The sequence below is a fragment of the Alligator sinensis genome, unplaced genomic scaffold (genome assembly GCF_000455745.1).
Source record: "Alligator sinensis unplaced genomic scaffold, ASM45574v1 scaffold1456_1, whole genome shotgun sequence".
Classification (NCBI taxonomy): Eukaryota; Metazoa; Chordata; order Crocodylia; family Alligatoridae; genus Alligator; species Alligator sinensis.
Window position 1 is genome coordinate 583,176 of NW_005842763.1, and position 27,603 is coordinate 610,778.

Here is a 27,603-nt window from a genome sequence, read left to right on the forward strand (position 1 = left end):
TCTGCTGAGGTATTTACAGCCCTCAGCTAGCCAGTGGAGTGCAAGACGGCCTGTTATCGGGGCTCTAAGACAAATGGTTGCCTATCTCCCCAGTGGCCTTGCAAAATCCAGCAAAGTGCTATGCTATGCTGGCCACCTACTTTCACCCAGCCTCCCTTCTCTGCTAACGTTTCACAGATGTGACCTGAGCTCTCCCCTTTCATTGCTTAACAATAAGCAGCACCTCCTTAGCCCCGTGAAAGCTGAGAGCAAGAGCACTTTACTTCTCTGCCTGCCAAGAGCTGCATGGGGACAAGGCTTTTCAAGCTGCCTTACTGAAATCCAAATGGAATGGCTTCATCATGAATGAAAGGGCTGTGCAGTGATACAGAGGGAAGGATGCTTTAAAGCAGAGGAGGCCAGAATATGGCCTATATTCTCCAGCATGGCTCACAGATATCCTCCTCGTAGGTAAAACAGATAATAACCTCCTTGGCAGCTGAGTCTGAGGGGTTGAGCTACTGCATCCTATGGAGTTACTTGCTAGTTATAGTGGCTATTTTGATAAGTAAGCACTAGCACAGTGACACGGTTTGAGTAGGACACATCAGTGTGGATAAGGACATTAGAGAGTTTTCAAAACTGGGACCTAGACCCAAATAGCAAGGTCAGTTTATTGTTAGATTAGGTCACAGTCCTTCCAGGTTTCTCCAGTGTTTAACAAATTGACCCCTCCACAGGCATAGATGTAGAAGTGTTATATACAGGATCTTCCAGCAGGGGACACTATGGTGTCAGCATTATTACTAGGCTTATGTGCTAATCCTAGTAAAGGAAGCTATCAAAAAGTAAAATGAGAAAAAACTATTGAAGAGAGCTTCAGAATATTTGTGTAGAAGGTGAGGACGGGGAGACCTGACGGCATGTGGTATATTGACACTTCAATCTGTACATCTGGAGAAGAGCCTCTTATGTCCTACTAGAATTCACACAGCTTCTGAGAAGGGCTGGTGCGCTTTTCCAAAGCTTTTCTAGCATCTCCAGCATGCGCTTGTGTGCGTGTGGGCACATGTGAATGTATGCACGTTTAGTTCTTCCATAATGTTGCCCTTCAAAGCTCTCCACAACAGCCCTGCCTGTTCATCCTGCCAAGGCTGGGTGGACTCCGTATTCTTCAGAGCTTGTCAGTGCAGCTCCTGCAGTGAGTTGCTAAAGAGTGATACAAGTTGTTCCTTCCCCCTGGAGCTGGGCCCCTGCCAGCTCGGGAGTTCCTGATTAAACTGGAATCCCTCATGTGGCAGCACAGCAGGACAAGTCTAGAGTCAGCGCGTGTTATAGTTTTGGGCTTGCTGTCCACGGTCTGCCCTGATTTCTGGAATGAAGTCCTGTTTTGCTTGGGCTTCACTTCTGTTCAGAATAAAGCGGTACATTCACTATCTTTGGGTCCCAACTCTCCATCGCTTCAGGGGTCTTGTTTAGCCTGGAGCAGCGTTGTCCATCAATTCAGGGTTGTGGGGAAGTCTCTTACCCTCCTGACTGCTACAGTGAGATAATGAGAACTGCGGCCGAGTCCTTGCAGCAGCTCTCCAGGCTTTATATGTAAAGTTATTTATTTTTCTACAAAAAGAAAATCATCTCCAACTCTATTTTCACTTTGCTTCCTGGTCAGTTGCTCATTTTGCTTCTGCTAATGCCCTTTTTGTTGATCTGATGGGAAATGCAGGTAAAAAAAACATTTTACAACCAGGTGTTCTGGTTTATCACCACATAAATCAGCTGTGGAATAAACTATTATAGGGAATGATGAGAAATTACATGAAAGTGACATCCCAGTGCAGTCACTGTATTACTGGAAGTCAGAGAATATATACCTGAGCTGGCTTGTGTCAGGAACAGTCTGCATCTGACAAGACTCAATGTGAGAAGTGGCAAATCCTTCCTGCTCACAGGTTGGCATTGACGTCAGTTGCATTTATGTCGTGTCCTGGCTATTGTTTTGCCAGCTGCTCAGGGTAGCAGAGCTGTGCTGCATGCCCTTCAGAGTCCCCTTGCACATTCAGTTTTCTTTTTCCACCTCTGATTTTTAGAATGATCATTCATTTCTTTGAGATACACTGTTGTCCCTTAAACTCTACCAGCAGTTGCTATGGTAAGTGACCATATAGAAGAACAGTTGGAGTGCTATGCAGCAAAAGTATCTTGCAGGATGGGGCCATATCATTCCTCTCTGTGACAGTGCATAGTAGATAAATAGGCAGCAGTCTTACTCCATTGACCACAGACATTTTGGAGGAAGGCAAGTCAACATGGCACCATCCTACCGCCTAAGGATTTCTACACAATTCAATGTGTTGGGGTTCTGCATTTGCAGGTCTAAGGGGTATATCTGTGTTGAGATAAGAATGGCTGGGGACAGTCGCTCACTCTTAAGTATGCCTACAGGGAGATAGTGCTGGGGAGAGATATCCAAGCTGGCTTAGATACTGGAAGCAGACTAGCCACATTGGTGTGACAGTTCCCCTGGGTTAACAGACCCTGCTTCTCAAGGTGGAGTGCTGCAGTAATGTGGCTCTTCTACTTGCAGTATTTAAGCTCATTCTGAACTAGCTCGGGCACCTGCGCATGGCACTGTATTGTTCCTTGCTGACATTGTACCATGTGACTCAATCTTTTGAGCAAGTGGGAAGCCTATGTCTATTTCCACTGGTGTGAATATTAAGTCTGCTAACAGAAAAGCTACTACAAATGCTGATCCATAGCTTGTTTCCTCTTAAAAGGGCAGGAATTAGTCTCCAATTGAGTTGGAGACTCCAAAGCCCCTCCCATTAGTTCCCCCCTAACTCAGGGAAGTAACCGTCTCTGTGGACCTCTGACCCTTGTGCAGTGAATGAGATGAGGCCTGGGAGTGCAGTGAGTGGGAATCCTGGTATCTCTTGCTTTGTGCTGCCACAGAATTCAAGGTTCTTACCCCTAGTAATCCAGCCCCTGCATGTCATTACCACATCCTGAAAATGGCCAGCCCCTTTTGATCAGGTGATGTAAAGTGCCTTACAAGGTGGCCGTAATCTCCTCTGAGAGTCAGGCAAATATTCCCCTCGGTTAAGAAAGCGACAGTGGCCCAAAGCTCTGAGGGGAAGAGGGCTCCTAAGGCTGGAACAAAGCTGTCCATTGCTCCCTTTCATTAAACTGTTAATCTTTCATTCAAAGACGTCACGTTTGTTCCGTGACAAAAGCCTTAAAGAAGCTGAATTGAGTCTGAAATCCAGCAGCAAGATTTAGAGGAAGCGCCTTTCATTCAGAGCAAGGAGGGGCGAGAGGCTCCTTCTTTTTCTTCCTGGTAGCCAATGGGCTTGCAGAAATCTGTGAAGGTGACGGATTAATGCAGGGGCTCCCCAGGTAGACGCTACGTGACTACTGGCACGCTCCGAAAACGTTTCCACAGCGACCAGCTGAGCAAGAAATATGGAGTGTGACAGGATCCAATGGGAAGAGAGGAGGGTGCTTTGCAACTCCAAAGGATTTCTAAACCCACGGCAGAGGGCCTAAGATGAAGTGATTGGTGTTGCGGTTGTCCGAATCAGAACGGTCAGGAAGAGGCTGGGATTTTAACCATCCTCCCCTCAACAAGTTTGAAATGTGCTTTGTAGTGCTAAACTCCGTTCCAGATCCCGATTTTCCTGGCACTCTGCAAAATCTGCAGCTGCCTTCCCTATGATAGAAATACGGCTGGTGGAGAGATTTTAATCCCTACCTGCAAGTCAGGTGGTATTAGGCCAGCAGGGCCTAGGCAGGGGGTATGAATTCCACCCTGTGCCTGATCAAAGTAAAACTGGGAGAGCAGGACAACCCCTGGGGGTCTTCTTGCCCAGGAAAAACAGAGTGCTTGTGCTGAATTAAGAAGTAGTGTCTTTTTGCTTTGATTCACAGCCAGAGGGGGAAATGTAGAGAGAAATCCATGAGGTGAAAATGTTTTTTACTCAGGACTCCTTGGTGCATCTGTATTTATTTCATTAAGAGGAAGGTTGAAGGTGGTAGGAGTCTGCTGGCAACATCTTGCTACATTTGTAGGCTCCCTTTCCTGGCTCTGGTGGCTGCTTGTATCTGTGTTTTAGTTTAGTTTTGATTAACAAAACTAAATGGGACATTTTAGCTGCTGCAGTGTAACACGTGGGTCACTGGTGATGTGTCCAGAAAGCAGGAAAGATTCTGCTGGTGGCCAGCAAGTGGAGTGATGGAGCTGAGCCTCTCAGAGAACAAGGCTTTGCTCCACAGACAGCCCACAAGGAAAGAAATATCTGCGCCTTGCAGCCCAATGAGAGCTGGAGCACAGGGACCCGTCCCCTGTGACCACCCTCCTTTGCAGCTTTTCTCTGTTGACAGACAATTAACAGTGCAAAGCTTTCCCCAGGGCAGGGTTGCCAAGCCTGGGAGAGTGAAGTGTACATGTTGGAGGGAGTGAAACTCTGTGAGTGTGGTCAGGTGAAGCATGGCTGCTCTGAAGGGGACTGAGCTGAGCTGTGCTGTCCTGTTCGTGGCTGTTAACATATATGCTGTGAAGCAGGTACTCCATTTTTCCCCAGAGGTGGCTGCATCGCAACAGTGTGAGACACTGTTATTGGGGTGTGTGCCTGGTGCTAGTGGTGAATACAGTCAGGCCCCTTTTCTTCTAGCCACAGGACCTTTCTTCCTTTGAAGAGGAATTAAGACTTGTCATTTATTACCCCATGTGACCTTTTGGGACATGGAGCGTCTGTGTCAGGGCAGCATTACTTATAAAGCTGCTGTTCTCAGACTCACTCCCGAATGAGACAAAGCAGCAGTGTTGTTGGAGGTCATTCTGAAAAGGGACAGGTTATAGGGACAAGCTTGTTGGCAACCAACACTGCTTGAAAAGCCTCTCATTTTTTAGTGTTTTACACACCTCTGTTTACCAAGTCCAGGCCAGATCTGAGACAGACATGGGGGACGAGATGGATTTCTCTCAGAGACTGGAAAGGAAGAAGCAGCTGAGAGGGAGGTTGACTTTTGAAATGCAGCCCTGGTCTCTTGGCAGCTGTTATAAGACCATAAAAGAAGCAGTGACCTAATACCAGTTGAGCAGCAGGATCTTCAAAGCTGCCTCTTGTTTGGAAAGATGTAAACTCCTCAGAATTCTTGCCTGCATTTGGAGGGGTGGGGGCTGCAGCCTGCTCCAAAGAGGGAATAGGAAGCTCCAGATCTCCATCCAGAGGAGATTTTTTCCCATGCTCTTTCCTCCCACACAGCAGCTCCCTCCCTTCCCTTCTGGAGCTGGGACAGGCAATCGTTTCGGCACAGACAGTGCTCAGCTTATTTAACTTTGACGGGTGCAACTTAAAAAGTAAATTGTCCTTTTTATTATTCTGAAGCAAGAAAACTTAAACCAGAACGGTGTGATTGTGGGAAACCTCAGCCACAAAAGCAGTGACCTCCAGGCCCTTGTTGCTCCATTAGTCTCGGTCTGACTACTGCACGCTGGGGGGTCAGACCCAGGTATGGGCCTGAGCTGATCACTGTATGGGCCACAACACATGCTGGGCTTTGGCCTATACGTTACATTTCCTCTGCAGTGCAAATGATTTCTGCAATTCTTAGAACTGTCCCTCTGAGAGTCGCCAAATGCTTCACAAACTAATGAGCGAAGCTTTGCAGTCTCCCAGCGAGGCAGCTATTATCTTTCTTGTATAAAGGAGAAAGCACTAAGTGGAATCACTTGCCAGGGGTTGTGCTGAGTCAACGGCAGAGGCAGGAACAGAACCTAGGAGTCCTGCCTCTTCATCTTATGCTTAAACACAAACCCATCCTTCCTCCCAGATGCAGTGACCTCACTGTGAGGCCTGCTTGCAGCATCAGGAAGGACAAGCACAGTATAAACAATGCAATTCATTTTCATCCTTCCCTTGAGCTGCTTCTGTACTGTATTTTATTGGATGCATGTGTGTAGCAGTCTTTCAAAAGGGAAGGAGGCATATTCTTCCTTTCCTTTTGCAATGCTTAGTTGCTAATTATTGGGCTCCAGGAGAGTCATGTTAGGATGACTGATGACATGATTCAGTAGCAACCTTCCTGCCTGAAAAGGTGGATTTTGCATTGTTGTATCAAAACAGTAGCATAACTAGGCAGTGACCAGGGCACCAGTCCTAGGCATAGGTTTTGAAGGTGCACTAGAATAGCAGCTACCACTACTGAGGCCACTTAGGGTGCAGAAACTGCTTGTTATCAAGACAGTGAGCTCTGGGCTCCATAGCCACTCACCCTTCAAGGAAAACAGCTTGACTCCAAGCCTCTAAGCTCCCTTACCTGCTTCCTCTCCTTTGAGTGCAACAAACACGATGGGAATGGAATGAATCACCTGCTGTGGTAGGTGGGGTTCAATCCTTTTAAAGCTTTTGAATATAAGGACCAAGACATTGATGTGAATCTGAAAAGTGATGAGCAGGTAGAGCACAGGGCTCTGTTGTGATGCACTTCCCTTCAAAGGGAGACCATAGTGCACCAGCCTCAGCACCTGAATGGTCCTTGGCTTCAGCCCTTAGTAGGATGCAGTGCAGAAATCCAGGTTGGAGAAGTTAATGCACTGATCACTGACTAGGGTGTATCAGACAGGAGTGGAGACAGCTGTCTGGTCATCAGAAGCACTTGCCGATGCTGCTGTTTGGCAGCCCTAAGACTACCCACCGGCAAAGACATGCTGCAGTGGAAGGTGAGACCTTAGTTCTAGGTAGTTCCTTACATGTTTCCTTCTACCAGCCAATATCACTTGTGACTTGTTAGGACTCAGGTGGCATCATCTGCTGTTTTTCAAGAACTTCATGCCACAAGGGGTCTGCATCATGAGGGGAACTGCACTGCCTGTATTTGTCAAGAGTTATAATTGGGGATTGTGGGCTGTACTGGGGTAAGATTGAACAGTCCAGCAGCTCAGTCTCTCCCAGCACCCTTGCTTACATGACATGACAGAACTGAGTCCCATGGTACCTTTTAGATGAGAGGCCTCTCAGGAAAGAAGGGCAGCTGCCCATCACAACAGCCAGGGATCTCAGAAAGAAATGAACTGGTCAAGCTTACATTAACTCTGCTGTCTCTTGCCAGGGTCTGCAGCTGTGTAGGAAGTGTGTTTTGTTAAGTGAGTTGCAAGTTCCAGTGAGTTTGGATAGGATGTGTGACTGCTGACCCTTGCCCTGAGAAGGCCTTACACCTGTTCTGTATCTAGCTCTGGAACCCAGATCTAGGGGCTGAAAATATTGGCTCTTGTCAGTCACTGCTGGGGTTGCCCTCCACTGCTTTCTTTGTGAGCTTATCCAGAGGTTGGAGTCCAGATGTGATTTGTGAGACAATCCATATCCTTATCTTTGCTCTCTTTCTCTCTGAGTGCCCTGCCCTCATGCTTCCTTTTTTTCCTTAATTGTAAACTGTTTAGGACAGGGAGACCAACTTTACCCACTTCTGTTAAATGCCTGATTGAATAGGAGACAGCGTATCATATATTTAAGGATACTGGTAACTTGCCTTATGCCAGGAAGCACTGGCAAACTAGATCATTCTTATAGGAGTCCACCAGCCCAGCAGGGCAAGGACCCACTTCAGACAGACTTTCCTTTTGAACACCTTCTCACAGGATTGATTCAAAACTGGGGAGAGTGAAGAGATTTCATCATTGCATTACCTGCCTTTGGTGCCTAAGAAATTATCCCAGATTTAAGCAGTGCTTTCTTCCGCGTAATGTAAACCACTTGCAGCCAGAGCCAGTTGCATCTGGGATTAGATGAAGAGCTGGCACGCTGCGTGGGTCAGTTTTTCAGGTTGAGACTTTGCAAAAGCTGCTGCGGAGGAGGTTGTTTTAATCTCCTTCACAATGGCAGCAGCAGAGAGAGGCAAATTCAGACCCAGGTTTTTGCCATTCATGATCAACTCCTTGTGGTACTTATTTCAGCTGGAAGCAACAGAAATTTGTAGGGGGAATGTATGGGAAGTTTTGTTTGGAGGTCTGTGCTTTGGTTATGGACAATAGGTGGCTGCAGTGTCCTGCTGCTCCATCAAAGTGTTGGAGCCTAGTCCTAGGACGTTTGCTAAGGAGCTGTCACTTTTGGGATTTTTCCATAGTGTACATGACCATGCTTTCTAAGTGCTGACATGTATAAGATCTATGCATCTCTAATACAAGACCACTACAGTCCATCTGTCTCTTTTTTGGAGGGTGGGATGGTTATAATCTCCATTTGACTCATGGCTGGACCATGGCATGTATTAATTACATGTCTGGTAAGGAAAGCAAGCACGTGACCATGTGAGTAGGCCTGGAGACTATCTAGGTAAATTCTTTAATTACCATAAAAGACATCCTCCAAAGCTAGTGTTTTTAAAATACTGGTCTAGGTTTTAAGTAGCAGCTGAACTAAGAATGGTACAGCCTGGGGAAGGTACAAAGGTAGTCATCCATCTGCCCTGCCTCTGCCCCTGTTAATTAATGCTTTAATAAACTGCAAAGCCAGCTGTTTGTTTTTAGTGGGAATATGCAGCTGGGTGAGTCAGAAGTAATCTAGTCATCCAGCATTTGAAACCCCCTGGGTCTTTAACATTGTGAATGTTTCCCTTGTATTTTATACTGCTGCCAGAGTTAGTCTGTCAGCAAACTCAACAACTGTGCCACAGAATTTAGCTTGCTGCTCCTTTAGATTCTGAACTGTCTGTGATAGGAACAGCTCTTTAAAAAGGTAGCAAATCAAAAGAAATAAAGGAATTACTTTGCATATTTTATGGTATAATAAACTGGTGGAACTTGCTGCAGGAAAAGACTAAGGCAAATAAGAGATTCCAAGAACTTTTGGAACGATTGAGTGAGAACAGCATAGCTGAGGCCCTAAGATTAAGAGGATCAGGCTAATCATGAGTCAGGGCATAAACTGATCAGCACAAAATGTGAAAGCGGGGAGAAACATCCTTTCTATGGGGCTTAATATTGTTTAATTGGCCACTGTGCGGCTTTTGGTTTGCTCTGGAAGCAGCAGTTGTTGGCTTCTGATGCAGACAGGATCCCATTCTAGCTAGACTCTGGGCCAGTAATAGCCTGACAGATCCAGTTGCTGTACACCTGATTTGGGGCCTGATGTCCTTAAATTGTTTTTGTTTGGATGGTTCACCAGCAGCCCTGTCCTCTACATTTTATGGTTTGGTGCTAAAGCTTGTATGTTCTTTTCTCAGCAGCTCTTTGTCCCTCCTACCAAATCTAAATACTCCTGTCCCCTCCTCTCCAGTACTATTCCTGAGCTGTCATCAAGCACAAAACAAATATTCAGTGGTTCCGAGCTCCTCACTTCCAGGAGAAACTGCATTTTCACACTGGCTCCTAACCTCCTGTGAAGAACTAAATCAAAATTAACACTGAAACTAATCCTTCTCCCTCTGCTTTACCCCACACACGCTTCAACGGTGGAGCCAAGAAAATCAGAGGAAAATTAACTTCTTCCATAAACTATGTGAACTTGGAGGAAGCTCTGCAAAGAGTTCCTGCCTTTTCTTTTTCTGTCTTCCTTTCCAGCAACTTCAACAGGGAAAATCATCCTGCTTGGAGCTGGAAAGTCCTTTCTGTGGCTCCTGGCACATCTTGTTAATTAGTAGGGATCCTGGTTTTCTCTGTTTAAAAATTGCAGTTTCTCTAAAAAAAACCCCCCCCCCCCCAATTCTCCAATTAAAACCCCCAAAATCAAATGTTTTTCTGCAACTAAAATGAAATGCCACTATATATATAGGTATTAGTTGAACACACTGTTTTATTAATATATTTACCATTTTAAAGCCATTTGGAAGCCTACCAGTGCCTCAATCACTAGAGTAAATACATTCTAAATACCTATATTTTGGCATTTGATTTTGGGGGTTTTTTATCATGGAAAAATCAGAACTCTCCCTGTTCCCTTCATTTACCAGGATGTGTGTCCAGTTGCAGCTGTCTTCCCAGCTGCTTTGTGCTGCTGAGCAGCCCTGCCCATGCTGTTGTCCCTCACTCCCAAGTCACAGCCCCACCCCCAGCACTGCTGGCTGGAGTTCCAACACTGTGCCAGGTTGCCTGGCCACCTTCCCCCCTGGCAGCGTTTCCCGGCCATCCTGCCCCTGTGAGCATGGGCACCAGTCCTGGTGCTGCTGACTTGGTAGCCTGCCAGCCCTGAAGGGCCTTCCTGCTTCCTTTCTCCGCTGGAGCAGCAGGCAGCTTCTTTCTGTCCTCCCTTCCCTACTGCAGCTCCATCCCCATCCCCAGTAGGCACCTGTTCCCCCAGCCCCCACACACCCATACCCTCCCTACACATCCCTGCCATGCATACACAGACTCATATGCCCCACATACTCTCCCCAGACAGTCCCCAAGCCCTGGCCCTCCAATTTCTGTCCCCCATAGACTTACCTGCATCTTACAACCCTGCCTGGCTGTATGCTGGCCATGTGTATGGTGACCCCTGCCTTCAGTCCCCTTCCTCCACTTTCCCAGCCCTAAGCAGCTCCTTGCAGGCTGGAAGGCTGCCATCTTGCAAGGGGAAACCCGCTGTTTCTTGCAGTTTTCTCCTTTAAAGAGGAAAATCCGCATTTTTCTGCAGCAAACGGAAAACCTGGATCCCTGTTAATCACACAATAAACTGTAACATGACACACGTTCAACCAATTTATTGCACCATAAAATAGCAACCCAGTCACAAAGATGTTTCATATTTAATTCTTACTAATTCAATTAATGTGATTATCAGTATTAATTCAATTAACTCAATATTGATTCAGTTAAAGTGCCTTACATACTAGCCACAAAGATGTTGCATATTTAAGGTGGGACATCTTTGTGGCTAGTATGCATGGCACTTTAATTTGAATGTGTGGCATGTTAAGCCTTGCTAAACATGTATGGCTACACAGCAGGGCTTGTAAAGGTGTCGGGGAGGGAAAACTGAAAAGCTCCCCCACACTGGCACCTTTAAATGCCTTGTCAGGCAGCCTACAGGCAGGGCTGCATCACAGAGCTTTAGACTTGCTAGGCAGGGGATGCCTGTTGGATCCCTCTGCCTGGCACCTGTAAGCCTCCGTGGTAGAGCCTGTGCCAGGCTGCACTGTAGGCCTTTAAACTTGCCAGTGCATGTGAAACCCAGAATTAGGATCCAAGACTCCCCAGGTACTGACAAGTTCAAAAGGCATAGCAGGAAGCATGGCATCCTTTGAATGTTCAGGCATGTAGAAAACCAGACATCAGGAGCAGGTCCCAGATACTGGGCTTCCTATGCACTGGCAGTCACATGATTATGACCTGAATTTTTATCCTGGATTCCCAAAACTGTCCTGCTGTGCACATCTGGCATGACAGGGCATGTAGTTTTGTGATCACAGATACATTTCCTCAGATCCCAGTCCTGTGATTGTATTAACATTTGCCAGGGGCCTGTGTCTTCCTGTTGTTAATGTCATGTATCTTCCTGGAAACAGACCCCAGCTGTAGACTAACCTTTCTTGGTTGCCAGAGGCTTGGTTCAGTACCCGACTCCATGTGAGCTTCTCTGGGTCAGGTCTACATACATAGCTTATATGTCACAGATGGACCAAATAGGCAAGAGACACCTTATTAGAATATCTTCTGCCCTGTACCTGGTATGGTCATGTATAGCATCTCTGTACTTCTAGGCATAAACCAGAGATAATTCCTGTTCCATCCTAGCTGTGGGAACATGCCGAGTTAAACCAGAGGGGAATGCCTGGAAATCAAAAGGCAGCCCATACTGCTATTGGGCTGGAGCAGAAGGGTACAGATACCAATTTAGCAGTTCCTCAGTCATCACTTCACCCCCAGAGTCAGGTAGTGGAAATGCCACTGTGCCACCTCAGCCTTGTATACCCCCGAATTCACTTCCATGTTCTAGCTAGGGGCACCCACTATAACCGCTCCCTGACCTTAGCACACCGTCATCTGTGATGACTCTCACCAATGTATATTGTTGCATAGGATCCTGGAGCATCCAGCTAGAGAGGGGAGGCACCGTGGTCATCCTGAGGAGCCTGCTATGGCTAGGATTAACCTTCTACCACATCCCCATGACTAAACAGTATGGCTATGTCTACTTCGGCACTGGTGAGAAGAATATGGACCTGCCCTTCATGCTGTGAGTCTCGTGCCTGTACCAAGGACAGAATGTTTCCATTTATATTTTATACTTGGAGAATTTGTATTTAGAATTTAGTCTAATAAACACATATGTGAAAGCTCTATATTCGTCAGCTGGAATTTTCTGTGCATCAGATGGCACCCTAAGGATTTTCTCAATACTTTGCTATGTGTCTTCTTCCCTCAGCCCTTTCAACTGAATTCTCAACAGTCTGCCACTGTAGATCCTAAATCAGGTAAAAGAAAATGACACTTTCTTTCAGGAAAGAAGAGGCTCAGCTCAGAAATCAAACCAAGGCCTTTTCTTTGAATGCCAAGCCACTGAGACTTGCTCCTTATCTTCTCAGCAGTATGTAAGTCCATTGTGATCGTGTGTCAATAGAAAATTAGAAGTGTTGGTTGTAGAAAATTGGAGCATCTAGATGCCTTTGTTCTACATTCTAGCATCTTCCCTCTTGCTTAGAAGTCTGCACTACATGGCAAGCTCAGACAGTGGGTGGGAGGGGGAGGGAAGGGGTCTGACTTTGCAGAGATCATGCTTTGCCAAACCTAGGGTCTTTCCAGCTCATAGTGGCAATGATGAAAGATCTAACTGTACAAAAGGCATGGAATTAAGCCTGCTTGTTTGCTGGAAATTCTGTTCTTGGACATATCTCAGCAAAAGTGCTACAGCAAGTCCTCATGCACATCTCACCCAGTCACTACTGTTCCACTACCAAACCTAGTGATTTGAAGTTCTGCATATTCTATATCTAGTTTGAGTGGGGATTATTTGAGAAGTTCAAAAGGACAAACCTAGAGCTACAGAATCCACAACTTGTGTTCTTTGAGAGGGGACCCAGTATCTTGCAATCACAAGGGTCTGACTCCAGGGCTTCCCCTTCATAGATTCAAACTATAAACAATCCCTGTTTGATTTCTTGGTTAACACCAGCCACCATCACCCATTTCTCCTGTACATGATGACAGATGCTAGCAGAGATTCCTGGCTAAACCTGTACACAACTCAACCTGCTTTTATTATGTACTCCTCCATGGGTAACATAATTTTGCAGCCTTAAGGAGACATGAGAGCAGGCATGAGCAAGGAAGCAGCAGTTAACACTGGTAGATTTAATCTCCTTTCCTGACAGACCCATAGCTGAGACTTTGGAAGCAAAGGGTTCAGTAGGTGGTAGCTGTGTGATATGAAGTTATTTCATCAAGCATGATACATGTGCACCAACCATACACTGTTCCAGGCATCAGACAAAAAACTTGAGGGAGTGGCTTGCAACAAATTTATTTGCAAGAAGAATATGACAGGCCAAGTCATTACAAAATGTCAAATGCGTTCTGTATTTGTCAGATCATGCCAGTGAGTTATGATAATGAGGTGCAGTCATCAGGCCAAATGCCCACCTGCCACTGCCACGTGCTTTCTGCTTCAAGCTAAGGACATTACAGATTATAAAAATATTCCACTTCAATAATGATTAACACAATTTTCATCATGACAGGCAAAGTAGCAGAGGGTACAGCAAGGCCTTTTCCCCCTCAGTCACAAGTGCTAAAGCCTAGACCACTGGCAGACCTGAGCTGAGGCAAAAATTTCCAGAGATTCCCTTCTCTGGTGGACTGCTGCTGCAAAAACCACAATCAAAATCTCTTGGGCCACAATGAAACAATGAACATTTTACTCCTCTCCTGGTTTGGTATAAAAAAAAGTTCCACTGCACCTCAGTGATTCAAATAAATAGGTTTGTTCCCATATCTGATGTTGTCCTGCAGCACAGGATGTCCAACTACCATGGGGACTTTGCACCATTTGTGGCCTTTGTTCCAGATAGGCTTGGCAGATTTGACGGACCACCGGGTGAGATACCTGTGAACACAGAAACAAGAAATCATTTCAGTCTTAGGCTAATAACTTAGAAAAGGACTATAAAATGGGTGGGCCAGTGTGACTTTGGGCTCCCTACCTATTTAATATAGAGGTGAGGACCATGGACTCTTACAGGATTCAATATATAAAAACCTTATTGGTTCAAGAGGTACTAGGAAGAAGGTGTCTTGTGTCCTGGAGCTTCTATCTTGCACCTCTCTATCAAAGTCAATAGCAACTGCCATGAGCTTCCTTCTGCATACATTAGGTGTAGCCTCAAGGCTCCCGGCAAGTTGCCTATCTGATTCAGTTTATCCAGATGTGGGGCTGGGTCCCTTTGCTGCATCAAAACCCAGCTTTATATTTATTCCCCCATTCTATGTTCTTAAGAAACCATCTCCTCAGCCAGTCTGAGTAACAAAGTGGACCAGTTATAAAGGCCAGACTCTCAACTGAAAGTCTCCCTTTATTTCCATTGGGCAGGCACCTTGGAATAGGATTCTAGCCAAATCATTTATTCTCATCCACATATGTGTTATGATGTCCTATAAACAACTTTGCATTCCAAGAGATGTTGGGATGAGAAATACAGCAATTCCAACCAGACAGCAAGAGCAATTGATGCCTGGAAAATAACCCTGCATCTGAACAACCTGGGGGCTGGTGTCTGGCCTTTAGCACAAGCTGAGATCTCATATCCAGCAAGTTACTGGAAATCTAGTTCTGTGGCTGGGCGCCCTGGAGTTCTGTTATAATTTAAACCTTTTGCTACCAGTAGAGGGGGAATAATAGGTCCTCGGAGAAAGATAATTTTGTCAGACAATGAAAATCTGAAATGAACCCCTGGTTTAACCTTCCCAAACAACACTTGGACAAAAGAGAGTTTGGAACAGATGGGTAAAAACTTTGTCCAGTGAGGTTGTCTGCCTGCTTCTGTTGGATTATCAGAAGATCCTTGTGTAACCCAATCTGTCATCCTACCCCATGATGGTTTTGTTGTCCCTCATGTGCATCATGCATGAATTTGGCCAATAGGTGCTCTGTGCAGGAACTATTTAATTTTTCTGTACAATGAAGGCTCTGCCACATGCGTGGGAGCTGTAAAATAAAAGTTTGTGATGCCACGCAGTTATGGAATAGAGGAAGACCACACACATTTTGGCAGCATGTTCCCCTCTTTTAGGGTCCCAAACAATTGAAAAACAAATTACATCCAAGGACTCCTGCCACTCAGATGAAGCGGCCTCTCAGGTGCTTTGCAAACAAATAAGTAGTCTTTGCCTCAAGGAGTTTACAATCTAAGTAGCCAGGACAAATAAGTAACTACAGGACAGACAAAATGAGAAGGAGAGTTGCACAACACAGAATCAGGGCATTTGTATGCACTGAGTCAGTCCCTTTCTATGTCTAATGTTATGCTTCTACATTAGTGGATGTGCCCTACTATTGTTTCCCTTCAGAATTGGAGCCTCTTTCACTTCCTTAGAAAAATGGGATTAATGCTATTTACTTTGGGATGAGGTTTTGCAAGATCTTTAATGGCCAGAAGGGGAGAAGATCTTCTTTTACATGTCACAGGCAACAGAGACATCCAGCTACAGCAAGCTCTGATACAGTGAGACTCCAGTTACAGTGGAGGATGGAAATCCCAAATTGTTTCAAGTCATCACAAAATGCCAAGTGCCATTTTGGTCATGTGACCGTCTGCTTATGGGAAAGTATTCCCATGATAATAAATGATCTCACTGCAAGAGGGAAGCACTGTGAATGTGAGATACCCATCAATGCTGTGTGAAGATTTAGACAAACCCTGGCTTTTTAAGAAATCTCTCTATTTTCATCTGGGGGCTGGACGTGCACACCCCAATTCTGCATAGGAAAGGGGATTTAGTAATGGCCTGATTTTAAAGCTTTTGTTATTCTTCCTTTGAGCAGGTCTAATCCAGCCCTCCACTCCCGCCTTTTGGCTTCCTTTGCAGAGAGCAGGCTGGGGCTTTTCATTGTTAGTTGAAACAGACATTTGGACGCTCTCCCTTCCTGGAGCACAGTTTGCCTTTTCAGTTTTTAATAGCTTTGTCTAAAACTCAAGCTTGTCCTACTTTTTTGCTGCTTTTTTTTACCTTGATTCAAGCACTGCCCTCAAGCCTGGAAGCAGTTGTTCTGCTGCAAAGCTCCTTTCCTCCTCACTGTCCAGCCCCTCACTTTCACTGTTTGGACTCATTTTTTCAGGAAGGTGGGAGCAGGGGCAGGGGGAGGACCCACACATGGGAAGGCCAAGGAACCTGCCCAGCACCTGGAATTTTCAAGCAAATTTGGCTTCCATGTACAATGCCTTTTTTTGTCATTTGTGCACCTATTCAAGTTTCTATACTAGCCATTGTTGTATTTAAGGGCTCCTCTGCTTAGGAGCAGGCTTTGTTATAACAATCAAGAAACACTTGCACTTAATGAGGATCCTCTTACCCAGTTCAGTGATGCCAGGGCTAAGCCTGGAGCCTGATAAAGCCTCACAGTGTAGATGCATGACACATACTGCTAAGAACATGAGCCGCTGTCAAAGCACTGAAGCCCCACTGATTGCCAAAGATGAACATGACTATCAATCTGGCGACGGCGGCAGGAACCACCTTTCTGTTCTGTGCTTGGTGCTGTGTAAACCTAATTGTGTCCTAGTCAATGACTAAGACCACTGGGCATTACAATAATGCAGGCAACAAACGAGAGCTTTGGGAAGGGCATAATTAGCTACTTCCACATCCTAACTATGTATCCAGAAACTGCTGTTTAACACCTGGGGAAGATGCACAGGGCTTCCATGTGCTAAGGCAAAGGAAATCACCTGCACATGGGGCAGCTGCAGCCCTGCGTGCAGCCATGTTGGTGCAGCTCAAGGCTGAACTTCTGAACCCTGACTAAACTTTTTCAATCTGGCTCTTGTTTGGATTAAGAGAAGGCAGAGGGCTCGAGCCTGCGCAGGAAGTACTCCATCAAAGTGCTGGCACGGCTGCCTTCTCCCTGCCATATCCCCTTCCCAGGACGCCTCTTGGCTTCACTCACCTGCAGCCGCTTTGGTTCTTTGCTTTTGAATTCACACAATACACAGAATACAGGGAACAAGGCTACAGACTTTCAGTGTAGATGAGGGAAACCACATGCTGCTTGAGCTAAACAGAGATAGCTACGACGCTAGATTTAACTCCCAGAAAGAAGAAAGGAAAATCCACAGAGCCTGACAAAGATGCAGAATATCCAGGGGATACTTCCTTCTAGTTTGGCAACTGCAAATATGATGGGATCACCTAACACAACAACTTCTTTTCATCCAAGAGGCAGACAAAGAAGTATGACGGAAGGAGCTGGGAGCTACCTGCCTCAGTGTTGCTGCCTCAACCCCTATAAATACCTCCTTCTGGTGAGAGTCTGGGAACAGAGTAATTGCAAGCTCTCCAAATCCTCATACTCCTACCTCACAGTCCACAGCACCTCCTGCTGGCAATGCCTTGGGATCAGCATCCTTCTCAGGCTTAGGGAAGTGGTGACTTTCCCTCCCTATTACAAACTCTTTCATTTTTGGAAGCGATGGCTTCACGAAGTTTTGCTTTGACCAATATTTTGGTCCCTGCCAAAGGAACAACCTGGGCACCATCCACATAACAGACTCCAGCTTCTACCTCTGGAATGGCGACTCAGCTCAGATCAGCATTCACCCGCACTTGAACTCTAATAATCTACGTACTGGAAGGGAAGCTGCACAACTATTTAGGTTTATAATCTTAAAAGCAAGGAGGGAGGTTTGATCTGCAGCTGCTCTTGACAGCTTCCCAAGCTGTTCTGGTGTGTGGCCTGCACACATGGCTCTGGAATTTGAATATGGTTTGCAGTTCCACATAGTGCTGGTGAAATCTCTGAAAATCCCGCCTCTGTAGCTGGCTGCTGAAATAAATGTCATTGCAGCACTAAATAGCTTATGACATGCCAGGTGAGAGCAGAACAGAAGCAAAACCAAGAATAATGGGATGAAATACAGAAAAGGAACATTTAGGGAACATCTTCTGTCAAGAGTTGTTCCCCTGTCTTCAGCCTAAATGTGGAATTATTTTGTGGAAACAGGAGAAGCCTCAAGACTAAGCCACATACTTGAAAATGTCCAGTGGAGGAGGAGCAAATGGGACAAGAGTTACAATCTGTCACAGGCCACAGGGCACCTTGAGAGCCACAGTTCTATAGTGAGCCCTGTGCTAGTAAAGCAAGTAACAGGTGGTATTAACAAGCTCACGTTCATGCCAATAAGTCAAGCAGGAACTTAATAAATAAGGGGAGAAGTAATACCCAAGAAATGAGAAATACAGAAGGAGGTCTCTCACTTGGGCGGTGTCCAGACAGCCACTGAGAACTGCTTAAGGATCTCCTCCATCCAGCCAAGCTGTCACGAGACCATGCTCAGATCACAGCTTGTGTGGACATCTCACTCTTACACTAGACCTGCTTCTGCCCCTCCCAAGACTCCTCCTCTGAATTACAGCAATGGGGACTCTCCCCATGATTAAATCAGACCATCTTCCTCTGTAGATACCCCATGTCACTCAGAAGAAGCCAGGACCCACAAGGTCACTGTTTCCAGTGATCCAGTATATACTGTTGTTCCTCTGACATGTGAGCAGTAAAAACAGGAATGGGTGGTTCAAGCACCACCAGCCACATTGGAGCACCTTGACTGGAGGAAGGGGAGGCTGCCAGGTAACTCCTCATGCTTTAGGGAACAGAGCAGGGTGAAGAGAGGCTCTCGCATACCAGAAACACTATGCAACTGGTTTCGGGTCAAAAGGAAGCAGGTATATCTTTCCCTGGAGGAACCAATGTGAAGACAAGGCATGCTGTATGTGCAGGGCAAAGCGCATGTATGAGCGACGCATTTTATTGAGGGATAGAGCATGCAAAAATATCTGCAGGTGGGAAGGAAGGGATAAACAAGTTAATCTCAATGTACCAAGTGGGAACTGCTGGGGAGCAACTCTGTTTTCCCTAAAGCAGCGGTCATCTTCCTTGACTATTTCTTACTGTGGCACCTTGCCTTATATGGGTGATAACTTCCAGCACATGCCTGAGTGTCCCTACTGTGAAGCCGGCTCAATTCACTTCAGGCTGAGGAGGCCAAGTACAGCAGAGGAAAACTCCAAGAACTGCTGCTTTGCAGTTCTCAAGAGGCATATGAAAGTAGAGCTTGCTGGCTCCCCAGCGGTGCCTGATGTACTCTCATACTCCTTACTTTCTGATCTAGTTCAAACCTTGGAAAACAGAGTTAGAGCTCCAGCCCCTATCTCTAGCAAAGATGCTGAGCTGCTGCTGTACCTATCCAGGGAGCAGGAAGATGTGTGGGGCTTGTGGGGATGAAATAAAGCTAGTGTTGCGCTGAGGTACAAGGCAGCCTGCTTTCAACAGCTGCTAATATCAACTCTCTTTTGCCTTTAAATAGGGATGGGTGGGAGGAAGTCTATCAGCTTCCCATCTCAGGAAACAACCCTGATCCTACCACTTCACTTGCCAACAAGAGTGCTTGCTCAAAGGACTTCGGAGCAGCTGTCAACAAAGCATTTCAAAGGACCAAAGATTTTCATTTTCAGCCCATCCCACGCAATCCTATTTGTCCTGCCTGACACCATCTCATAGAGGTCTTTCATAGCAACATACAGAACTACGCAGTCCCTTCCTAGCCCCAACCAAAACAAGAGTGCAGCATTTCTAAAGTCAGGGCAAAGGGCCAAGCAGGAGGATGGAGATGGCTGAATGAGTTACTTATCTCTCTGCACAGGGGAGCAATGAGAGGAATTTCAGTAACAGTGAGGAAAGGATGTGAGCATGTGTAACTACAGATAAGATGCTCACACACTCTGCCCTTCAGTTTGGAGCAATGCTCTCACTGCCACCTGGAAAGCAGACCTCAGGTTTTTACAGAACCCTGCCTGCCTATCCTGTCACCCTCCACCAAACCAACAGCATGAACCACTCCCATTACACGGGCAAAGCAGAGAAGAAAATGCCAGGTCCCCACAGCAAAAGAATGTGTGACCGGGAACAAGGGGTTGAGGGAGAGAGAGGAACAGAGCAAATGTGGAGGGGGGACTTTAAAAAAGCTAGGAGACTGCTAGGTATCCACACAAGTTGCTCACCTCAGCACCGACACCCTCCAAGAATTAGGCTTCTGCTCTTCCTGACTTTACAAACTCATACTTTCCAAACACAACCTACCTGCTATATTTCTTCACCCCAAAGCTGGACAGACTCCCTGTGATGCTCCATTAACCAACTTAAGGGATAAATGCAGAGAGATGTCAAGTGCTCTGTCTTCCTGGCTCTCCCATGTAGTACTACTCAGAGGCTCATGGGGCCAGCTGGTGGCAGGCACTCAGAGGCACTATAACATCACACATACAGCAAACTCAGTAAGGGACTAAAAGCAGCACAACAGCAGAATTGGACAGCGCAGAGGCTGCATGGGGTGCACTTAGGGAACAACATTTCACTTTGTTTCCCTTGCCTCAGAAGGTGATCAAGAGCTTTAATAAATGGAGTGGGATGTCATCTGGTGTTACTGCAGCAGCAGCTTATAAGGACATCTCTTGGCATACACTCACTGAGGACACCCCCAGGCTTAGAACAAAAATGCAAAACTGACTACTGAATTCTTACTTAAGTCAGGAAACAGAAGTGGGGTGGAGAAAGCTGTGCTAGCAAGGACCAGAGTACTCAACACAGCAGCCTGTGAAGGGATAGATGGGAGAGGCCAGACCCCTCTAATTGCCTGTCACTCCAGAGACACCCTTTTCCCTATGTGATCTTAGCCCCCCAGCTAAAGCACTAACTGAACTGGGCCCTTTGAAAGTAAGCCCAAAAGAGGCATAGTGATAGGCTGAGTGACCCTCAGGAGCCCTAATGTTACACTTCAAAGGTCTGCTGTGCAAACTGGTTAAATTTCCCCAACTTTCACAGCACTGTGTCAACTCAGTCATAGCCACTTGCTGTAGGATTTTAGGGTGCTCAGCACCAGACACTGAACACCTCCTGTGTGTTCATGGATTTGCAGAGGGTTTTAAAGATGGGGAAATTGAGGTGCAGAAAAAACAGATGACTTATCCAAGGTCAGGCAGGACGTGTAGTGGGAGTCCTGGCTCAGTTCCAGGCTCTAAAGCCTAGTCCAGTGTCTCTACCACAAGAGCATTGGTTGACGCAGATGTGTACCAGGAAGGGAATAGGAGGTGGCGGTTTGGGTGGCATGTAATGACCTCACCCCCCACAGCTGGAGGAAGGTAGTGGTTAACATCTCCTGTCCTGTGCAATGCTGGCTACTGTAGTAGAGAGCAATGTGGGAGGCACAGGTGGGGGTAGGCATGTGGCCAGAGCCCTTGCACCATTACAGTGGCTGAGACATGGCAAAACTCCAAAAATGTGGAGCTTTCTACCTCCAACAGATAAGAGAAGACAATACCCTAAAGGACCACAGCAGCATTCCTGAAATGCCCTTGTTACTGCATCCCAGCTCTTGAACTGACTCCCTCAGCTCTGTCTTCATCTTCCCCAATTCCCAGCCTGTTCTCTTGACCCTCCTTCCCCTCTCCCCTGGAAACTACAAACACAGGCCTTGCAACCTACCCCATTCAGTTCTACACCCTGACTCCTCCAGTCACACCCCTGCCTTACCTTCCCAGGCCAAACCAAACCCCAACCTCCTTCCTCCCTGTTGGAAGAGAAAACTAAGGGTGTTGCAGATCTGTACTGGGGAAACAGCAAGGGTCATTCAAATGGCAATCCCCTAGCTTAGTTTTGGGGGGGGGGGGGGGGGGGGGGGGGGTGCTGTGCTACCAGATGTGCCCCTAGATGCTGCTGGCTGTAGGGACATAAAATATACATGGAAGAACATAACAGAGCAGTGGTTCCCAAACTGTGGGTCACAACCCCAAATGGGGTCACAACATCAGCGGATGGAGGTGGGAGGTTGTGAATGAGGAGCCATGCTGAAGAAATGGAGTCATGCTAAGGAAAAAAGTTTGGGAAGCACTGAGTTGAGCTAGTGCTGTGCTACCAGATGTGCCCCTAGATGCTGCTGGCTGTAGGGACATAAAATATACATGGAAGAACATAACAGAGCAGTGGTTCCCAAACTGTGGGTCACAACCCCAAATGGGGTCACAACATCAGCGGATGGAGGTGGGAGGTTGTGAATGAGGAGCCATGCTGAAGAAATGGAGTCATGCTAAGGAAAAAAGTTTGGGAAGCACTGAGTTGAGCTAGGGTATTAAACTCTGGGATCCATTCCAGTGGGGCATCGGACTGTCCATATCCTGTACTATCCTGCTGGCCTGTGAACATTAAACAGCAACCACACTCTGCCCCACAGCTGCTACAAAACACACAGAGAGCTGATAATAAGTAAAACCCAGAGAGTTTTAAGACATATAAATGAAGTATTTTAGAGATGACAGAACTCTATGTCTGGTATGGCTTCAGTGTCCTCAGACATGGGGTTCTGATGTGGAGACCCCCAGTTTCTGAACCTTGCTGACATCATGATATACAACCTGGCAACATTTCAGAGAAACTCCCAAGAACTGCCCATCAGATCTCCATGGGAGACAACCAGATCCAAAACCAGACCTTCAAGGCCAACCTGAGGCTTGGAGTCTAAATTCTTCCAACAACAGGCCCATGGCCTCTGGTAACCCCACAGCCTGCTAATACAAGCTTCATAAACTGCTCTGACATCCCCATGGAAACAGAGTGTGAGGTCATAAACAGGGGATTAGCACCTCCTAACACTGAGCAAGGGAAGGGGAGGTTTTCAGTTCACTCACCAATGGCCAGGGGCCTTTCAATACTAGTGGGGAGAGGGGAGTGGGGGATAGGACACCAAGGTAGAGGAAGATGAGAGCTTGTAGCACAGGAAGGGCAAGCCAAGGGCAAGCAACAACTGAAGTCAAAAGGGGAAACTGGAGACAAGGCAGAGTGCAGCATGCATGCATGCCTGCAATGAGCTCCTTCTATCCATGCCCGAGCTGCAGGTTTCCCCTGTATGTTTGCCTCAGGGTGCTGCACCAACACCTGTCACCCATTCCTGTTCTACCTACTGCCATTGGTGGGAAGGCCGGTAGGATGTGAAGAACAGAAAGGGAACATTATGTGCCTGGTCATGTCCTAGTTCTGTATGGGTGGATGAGGTGTAGTTAGTCTTTGTAATGTTGGCAAGAAACCATCACCATCACCTTGCTGGGGTCACCTGACCCCCAGTTATCTTTCCTGCTTGGCACAGGGGGCCGGGCCCAATTATCTTCCAAGGTCCCTTCTGGCCTTACAATCTATAAATCTATGAACCACAACATTAGATACTTCCTTCTCAGAAGTGCCACCAACCCTTGTTATAGGCATGGGGTTCTGCCTGGCTCTGTAGGTCTGGGCTGTCCAGTTCAGGAGAGAATCGCCTTCCCTTCTCCAATCCCCACAAAGAAAGAGACAAGTCAAGGCTGTTTACCTGTTGAGTTTAGGCTTGGCTTTCTTGGGAACAAACCCTTCAGGTAGGGGAGGCTTGTGGTTTGGCAGCAAACCTAAGAGAGAAAAGGAAAGGTAAGAGATTTTGCAGTAGTCCCTTGGTACCGCACTGGTATTTAGCTGGGAGATCTACAGAGAAAACCCAGGAGATGCTGTAGTTCAGAACCAGTCTTTCCTCAGAATTAATACTGAGTCAGTGTCCTAGCTTAGATCAGAGGGACAGTACTGTTGGAAGTGTTGCATTTTAGTTGAAACTTATAATCAAAGACTCAACTACATGTGAACAATGAAGACACCACCATGGTGCTTTTTCCCCAGAATAAGGGCATCAATATCTATTTAGTTCCAGGATGACAAGCTACCCTCTCAAATCTGTTGCCATTTATCGTGGATTCAGCAGAAGGAACTTCGCTTACTGGATATTTCCACCGTTATCTTCAGGTGGCAGAGCTAGACAAGGACATTAATATTAACTGGCTAAGAGGAGGCTTGCACTAAAGCTCACCATTTCAAATGCTGTCGTCTCAGCACTGGTTACTGGGAAATGAAACCTTCCCCACAGATTTCTGCAATGGTGGACTAATCTGCAGCCTGGGATTAAGGTGTGCCAGAGAGGTCCAAGGGCTGGGTGACAAAAAGGAGACTGCTGGAATTCCTTCATTCCTGGCAGACAGTGATGAGCAGAATGCCTATAGCCATCATTGTGTCCTGACACTAGGCAGCCTGCGAATGAGGGTTCCCCCCAGGTTTTCACCCTCTTTCACTAAGAATTAAATGTCACCTAAAGGGAGCATGAAGCTTGTCCCAGAGGGGACAAAGTACCTGCTCGTTGAGCCATCTTCACACACACGACAATCTTCTTGTGCTCTTCCGGACATAGACCTGTGATCCTCCGGGGCAGCATTCCTCCATCAGAACGGATGAACTGACTCAGCAATAAGACATCCTGAGAGAAAGAGGTAAAACTATTAAAGCCAGAGTCTTCCTAGCAGCTACAACTCTTAGGTCGGAGAGGCCCCTAGCGCTATGTATGAGATTCCTTCTAACATGCATTACCTTGCATTTTGTCAGCAGTGACTTTCATCAGTCATCATGCTACCTATTGGCTCTGCTTTCTCTGTGGATTCCCTAGACTTAATGAATGGGAGTAATTATGCCATCTACAATCTTTGCCACTTCACAGTTTCCAGACTGTGATCTGTTGTAATTTGCACACTACGTATCTAGGTAAGTACACAACTCCTGAAGGAGGGTATACTTTTTAACTCCTCATAAGCTGCTTTAAAGTCACACATCAGAGTTTGAGTTCAGCCATGTCTGGCTTCTCCCTTGGGCACTCAACTATAGGATTGTTCTCTACTATCCACTCATAGGAATGCAGGACTGGCAGGCACCTCCTGGGTCAGAGCACAGTCCTCAATGCCTTTATCCAGTTTCCCACAGCAGAATGCATCATGTCCCCTGGGCACAGTGTCCCTTGGGGGTGAAGACTACTCCATAAACTGGTCGATCATGACAAGGTGAAGCTTTTCATAAGAGACTGAACCATGACCTTCAACCTTTTGGCTGTGCTTCCATTAGGTGGGGCTGTTCAAACAGGGACCTTACATTGGGAAGAAGCAGCTGTGGTACCAGCAAATTCTTGGGAGTAGACTGGGGATTCAGTTGGGATTCAGGGACCTTTCAAATTATGCTGCTGTTAACCCTACAGCTTAGGATCTCTAGAAGTGTTAAGCATTATTTAGCAGTTGTTGCATTCAGGTCAACAAAAGAAAGAGTCAAGCATTCAGATACAAGCTTTCAATTTCCACATGCAGCAGAAATGCCAGCACATCCCTCTGGCCAATACTGACACACCCCCTGGATATACAGACATCTTCATCTGTTGGTCCAAGGGTCCTCTGCAGACCCTGTTCTTGGTTTTTTTCCCCAATCAGTTGGACATTCCCTGCTAACTGACTCAACCTGCTGACTGGGAGTATATGTCTCCGTTGCAGTTGTAAACATTTTCATCTTCTGGGTGGACAGACTGTGCACATATTGCTGAGAACCCGAAGAGACCTGACAGCAGACAAAACTGCATCATATGGATCCACACAAGTCAGACACCCTTTGACATAAAGCAATGCAAGAGAATGCAGAACGGTTGCATTTTGGGGTAGATAACCCTAGCACTCTTGAGCACTCACAGACCTGCTTTGCCCCCAGCCTCTAAGCAGACTGGAGAAATAATTTGGTGCTCTTCAATTTCACAATGATTCCTTTAAAACTTTTCCTGCTCCGTTTCCTTCTCTTTTCTGAATCCTTATTAGCCTGATGGTGCAAGCAAAATTGATCTATGCTATGCTATGGTCAAGTTAATACAAGACGCACATCACAGAAATCAGCTATGTAGGTTTATATACTACATCCAACACTATGGTACCAGGCAAAAATTAGTACTAAAATGAACTGTTGGGGTAACAGTGTGTGCCGGGTGCTATGGCTGAGGCGATAGCACCCCATTCACACAAACCTTGTTGTAAAAGAGAGTTTAGAGATTTTTTGGTTGCATTTTGCAGTGTAAGTAAACCTGCATCAGAGAATCCAAGACTCTGTTGCCATTTACCTCCCTGCAACCTTCCTATGATTCCTTTGTTTTAGCTCCATCCTAATCTCTTTATTCAGAACCAGACCCTTTATATTAAATAGCTGGTGTATCTTATTGCTAATACAACATAATCAACAACCTTGTGGAGTGATGATCTATCCAGAAAACAGGAACCACAAAGCTTATGGAATCTTCCACCAGTAAGCCTCAGTGCTGAGGACAAAAAAGAAGTATGGTGACTGTGGACCAGTTAATATTTGGCCTAGCGCATGTTGGCAATAACAAAATGGCCAATTATGCTACCTGTATTAGTAGACTATGGCTGTTTGCTGAAATGGACTGGAGTCAGTGATCTGGGACAAGACTCCATGTCATAACTCCTTCAGTCATCCAATTCTCCCTAGTACCAACAACTTTCTCATCCAGCAGACAGCTCACTTCACTAACTGATTAGAGGAATTCAAATCTGAGTGCCTAGGAGGTTAAAGCTTTCCAAATTTTTCTATTAGTTTTCCCTATTGCTCCTTGGGGAGATTGAAGGTGGGAGTTAATACTAAGTTTGAAGCTGCTTGAGTCTCTAACATTGGAAAGCCAAAGTAGGCCATAGGCTTTCATGGGGTATGGCATAACCATGGGATATCCTTTAGCACCCCTGCCTGGGGTATGTGTGGTCCAAGTACTGCTATTCCCTGTGGAGCCACAGGGTTGATATCAACAATTTCTATGCAAAGAGGGAAAAGACTGGGGAAGATGCTCTTTATATCTCTCCAAGTCATTTGGTTTGAAGTGCTGCACACTTGGACAAAGATTATGGCACTTTCAAAGACGAGTCCCAGGTCTGACACGCCAGGTGCCTCTCCCAAAATACTGAGATGCATCTTACTGAAAAAAGACAGCAAACAGGTATAGTCAAATTTCAGAGAGGGTGGAAGGCAGGGTGGGGAGGGACCCAAATAAGTATTATGTAGATCAGTTACAGAAAAAATATTAAATCTGGCAAGTTCGTGTGTTGCCGTCATGTTCCATGAAATTAACATTCTGTGCTAGTGGACAGCCAAGGCTGGAATCACAGATCTGCTTTAATCACTTGACAGTTCCTCAGAGAGGCTGGACCCAGATTCCCACCCCTGTAATCTGCAGCATCTGATGAAAACAACTTGGACTGAATTAATCTAGGACTCATAGGCAAAGGCCTCAGCTTGGTCTCCCTTATGTGTTGCCAAAGAAAGATGACATATTTACTGCCAACTTCAACTGAGATTCAAAGCAGAGAAGGGGGGAAAACGGATAAACAAGTGTAGCCTTTACCTCTGACTGTGTGCATGAACTGGATAAACAAAACCATGCACAAATGGCATGCTCCATCCCAAGGGCAGTTGGCTGAAGTGTAGCACAGATGCAATACCTGCAACCACCTTCAGTGCTAAGGCTGTTGGCTCATTTGACAGATTTTGCTAACACCCTTGTTCTTCCTGGGAACCG

General features: G+C 46.3%; 2 protein-coding genes across 2 annotated transcripts in view; one reads left to right on the plus strand and one right to left on the minus strand.

Moving 5' to 3' along the window:
- Positions 1-12,232, plus strand: part of RSPH9 (radial spoke head 9 homolog) — a gene marked incomplete at its 5' end in the record, with an annotated part of 21,517 nt that extends 9,285 nt beyond the window's left edge. The window contains one exon of the mRNA XM_006034708.1: positions 11,972-12,232. Within this exon, the coding sequence (XP_006034770.1) occupies positions 11,972-12,132 (161 nt within the window). The remainder of the gene's footprint in view (positions 1-11,971) is intronic.
- A 1,164-nt stretch (positions 12,233-13,396) lies between these two features.
- The window catches only part of MRPS18A (mitochondrial ribosomal protein S18A), a 26,531-nt gene continuing 12,324 nt past the window's right edge, over positions 13,397-27,603 (minus strand). The window contains exons 4-6 of the mRNA XM_006034704.3: positions 24,354-24,477; positions 23,515-23,587; positions 13,397-13,994 (exon numbers count right to left, since the gene is read on the minus strand). Coding sequence (XP_006034766.1) covers positions 13,850-13,994; positions 23,515-23,587; positions 24,354-24,477 — 342 coding nt within the window. The 3' untranslated portion in view covers positions 13,397-13,849. The remainder of the gene's footprint in view (positions 13,995-23,514; positions 23,588-24,353; positions 24,478-27,603) is intronic.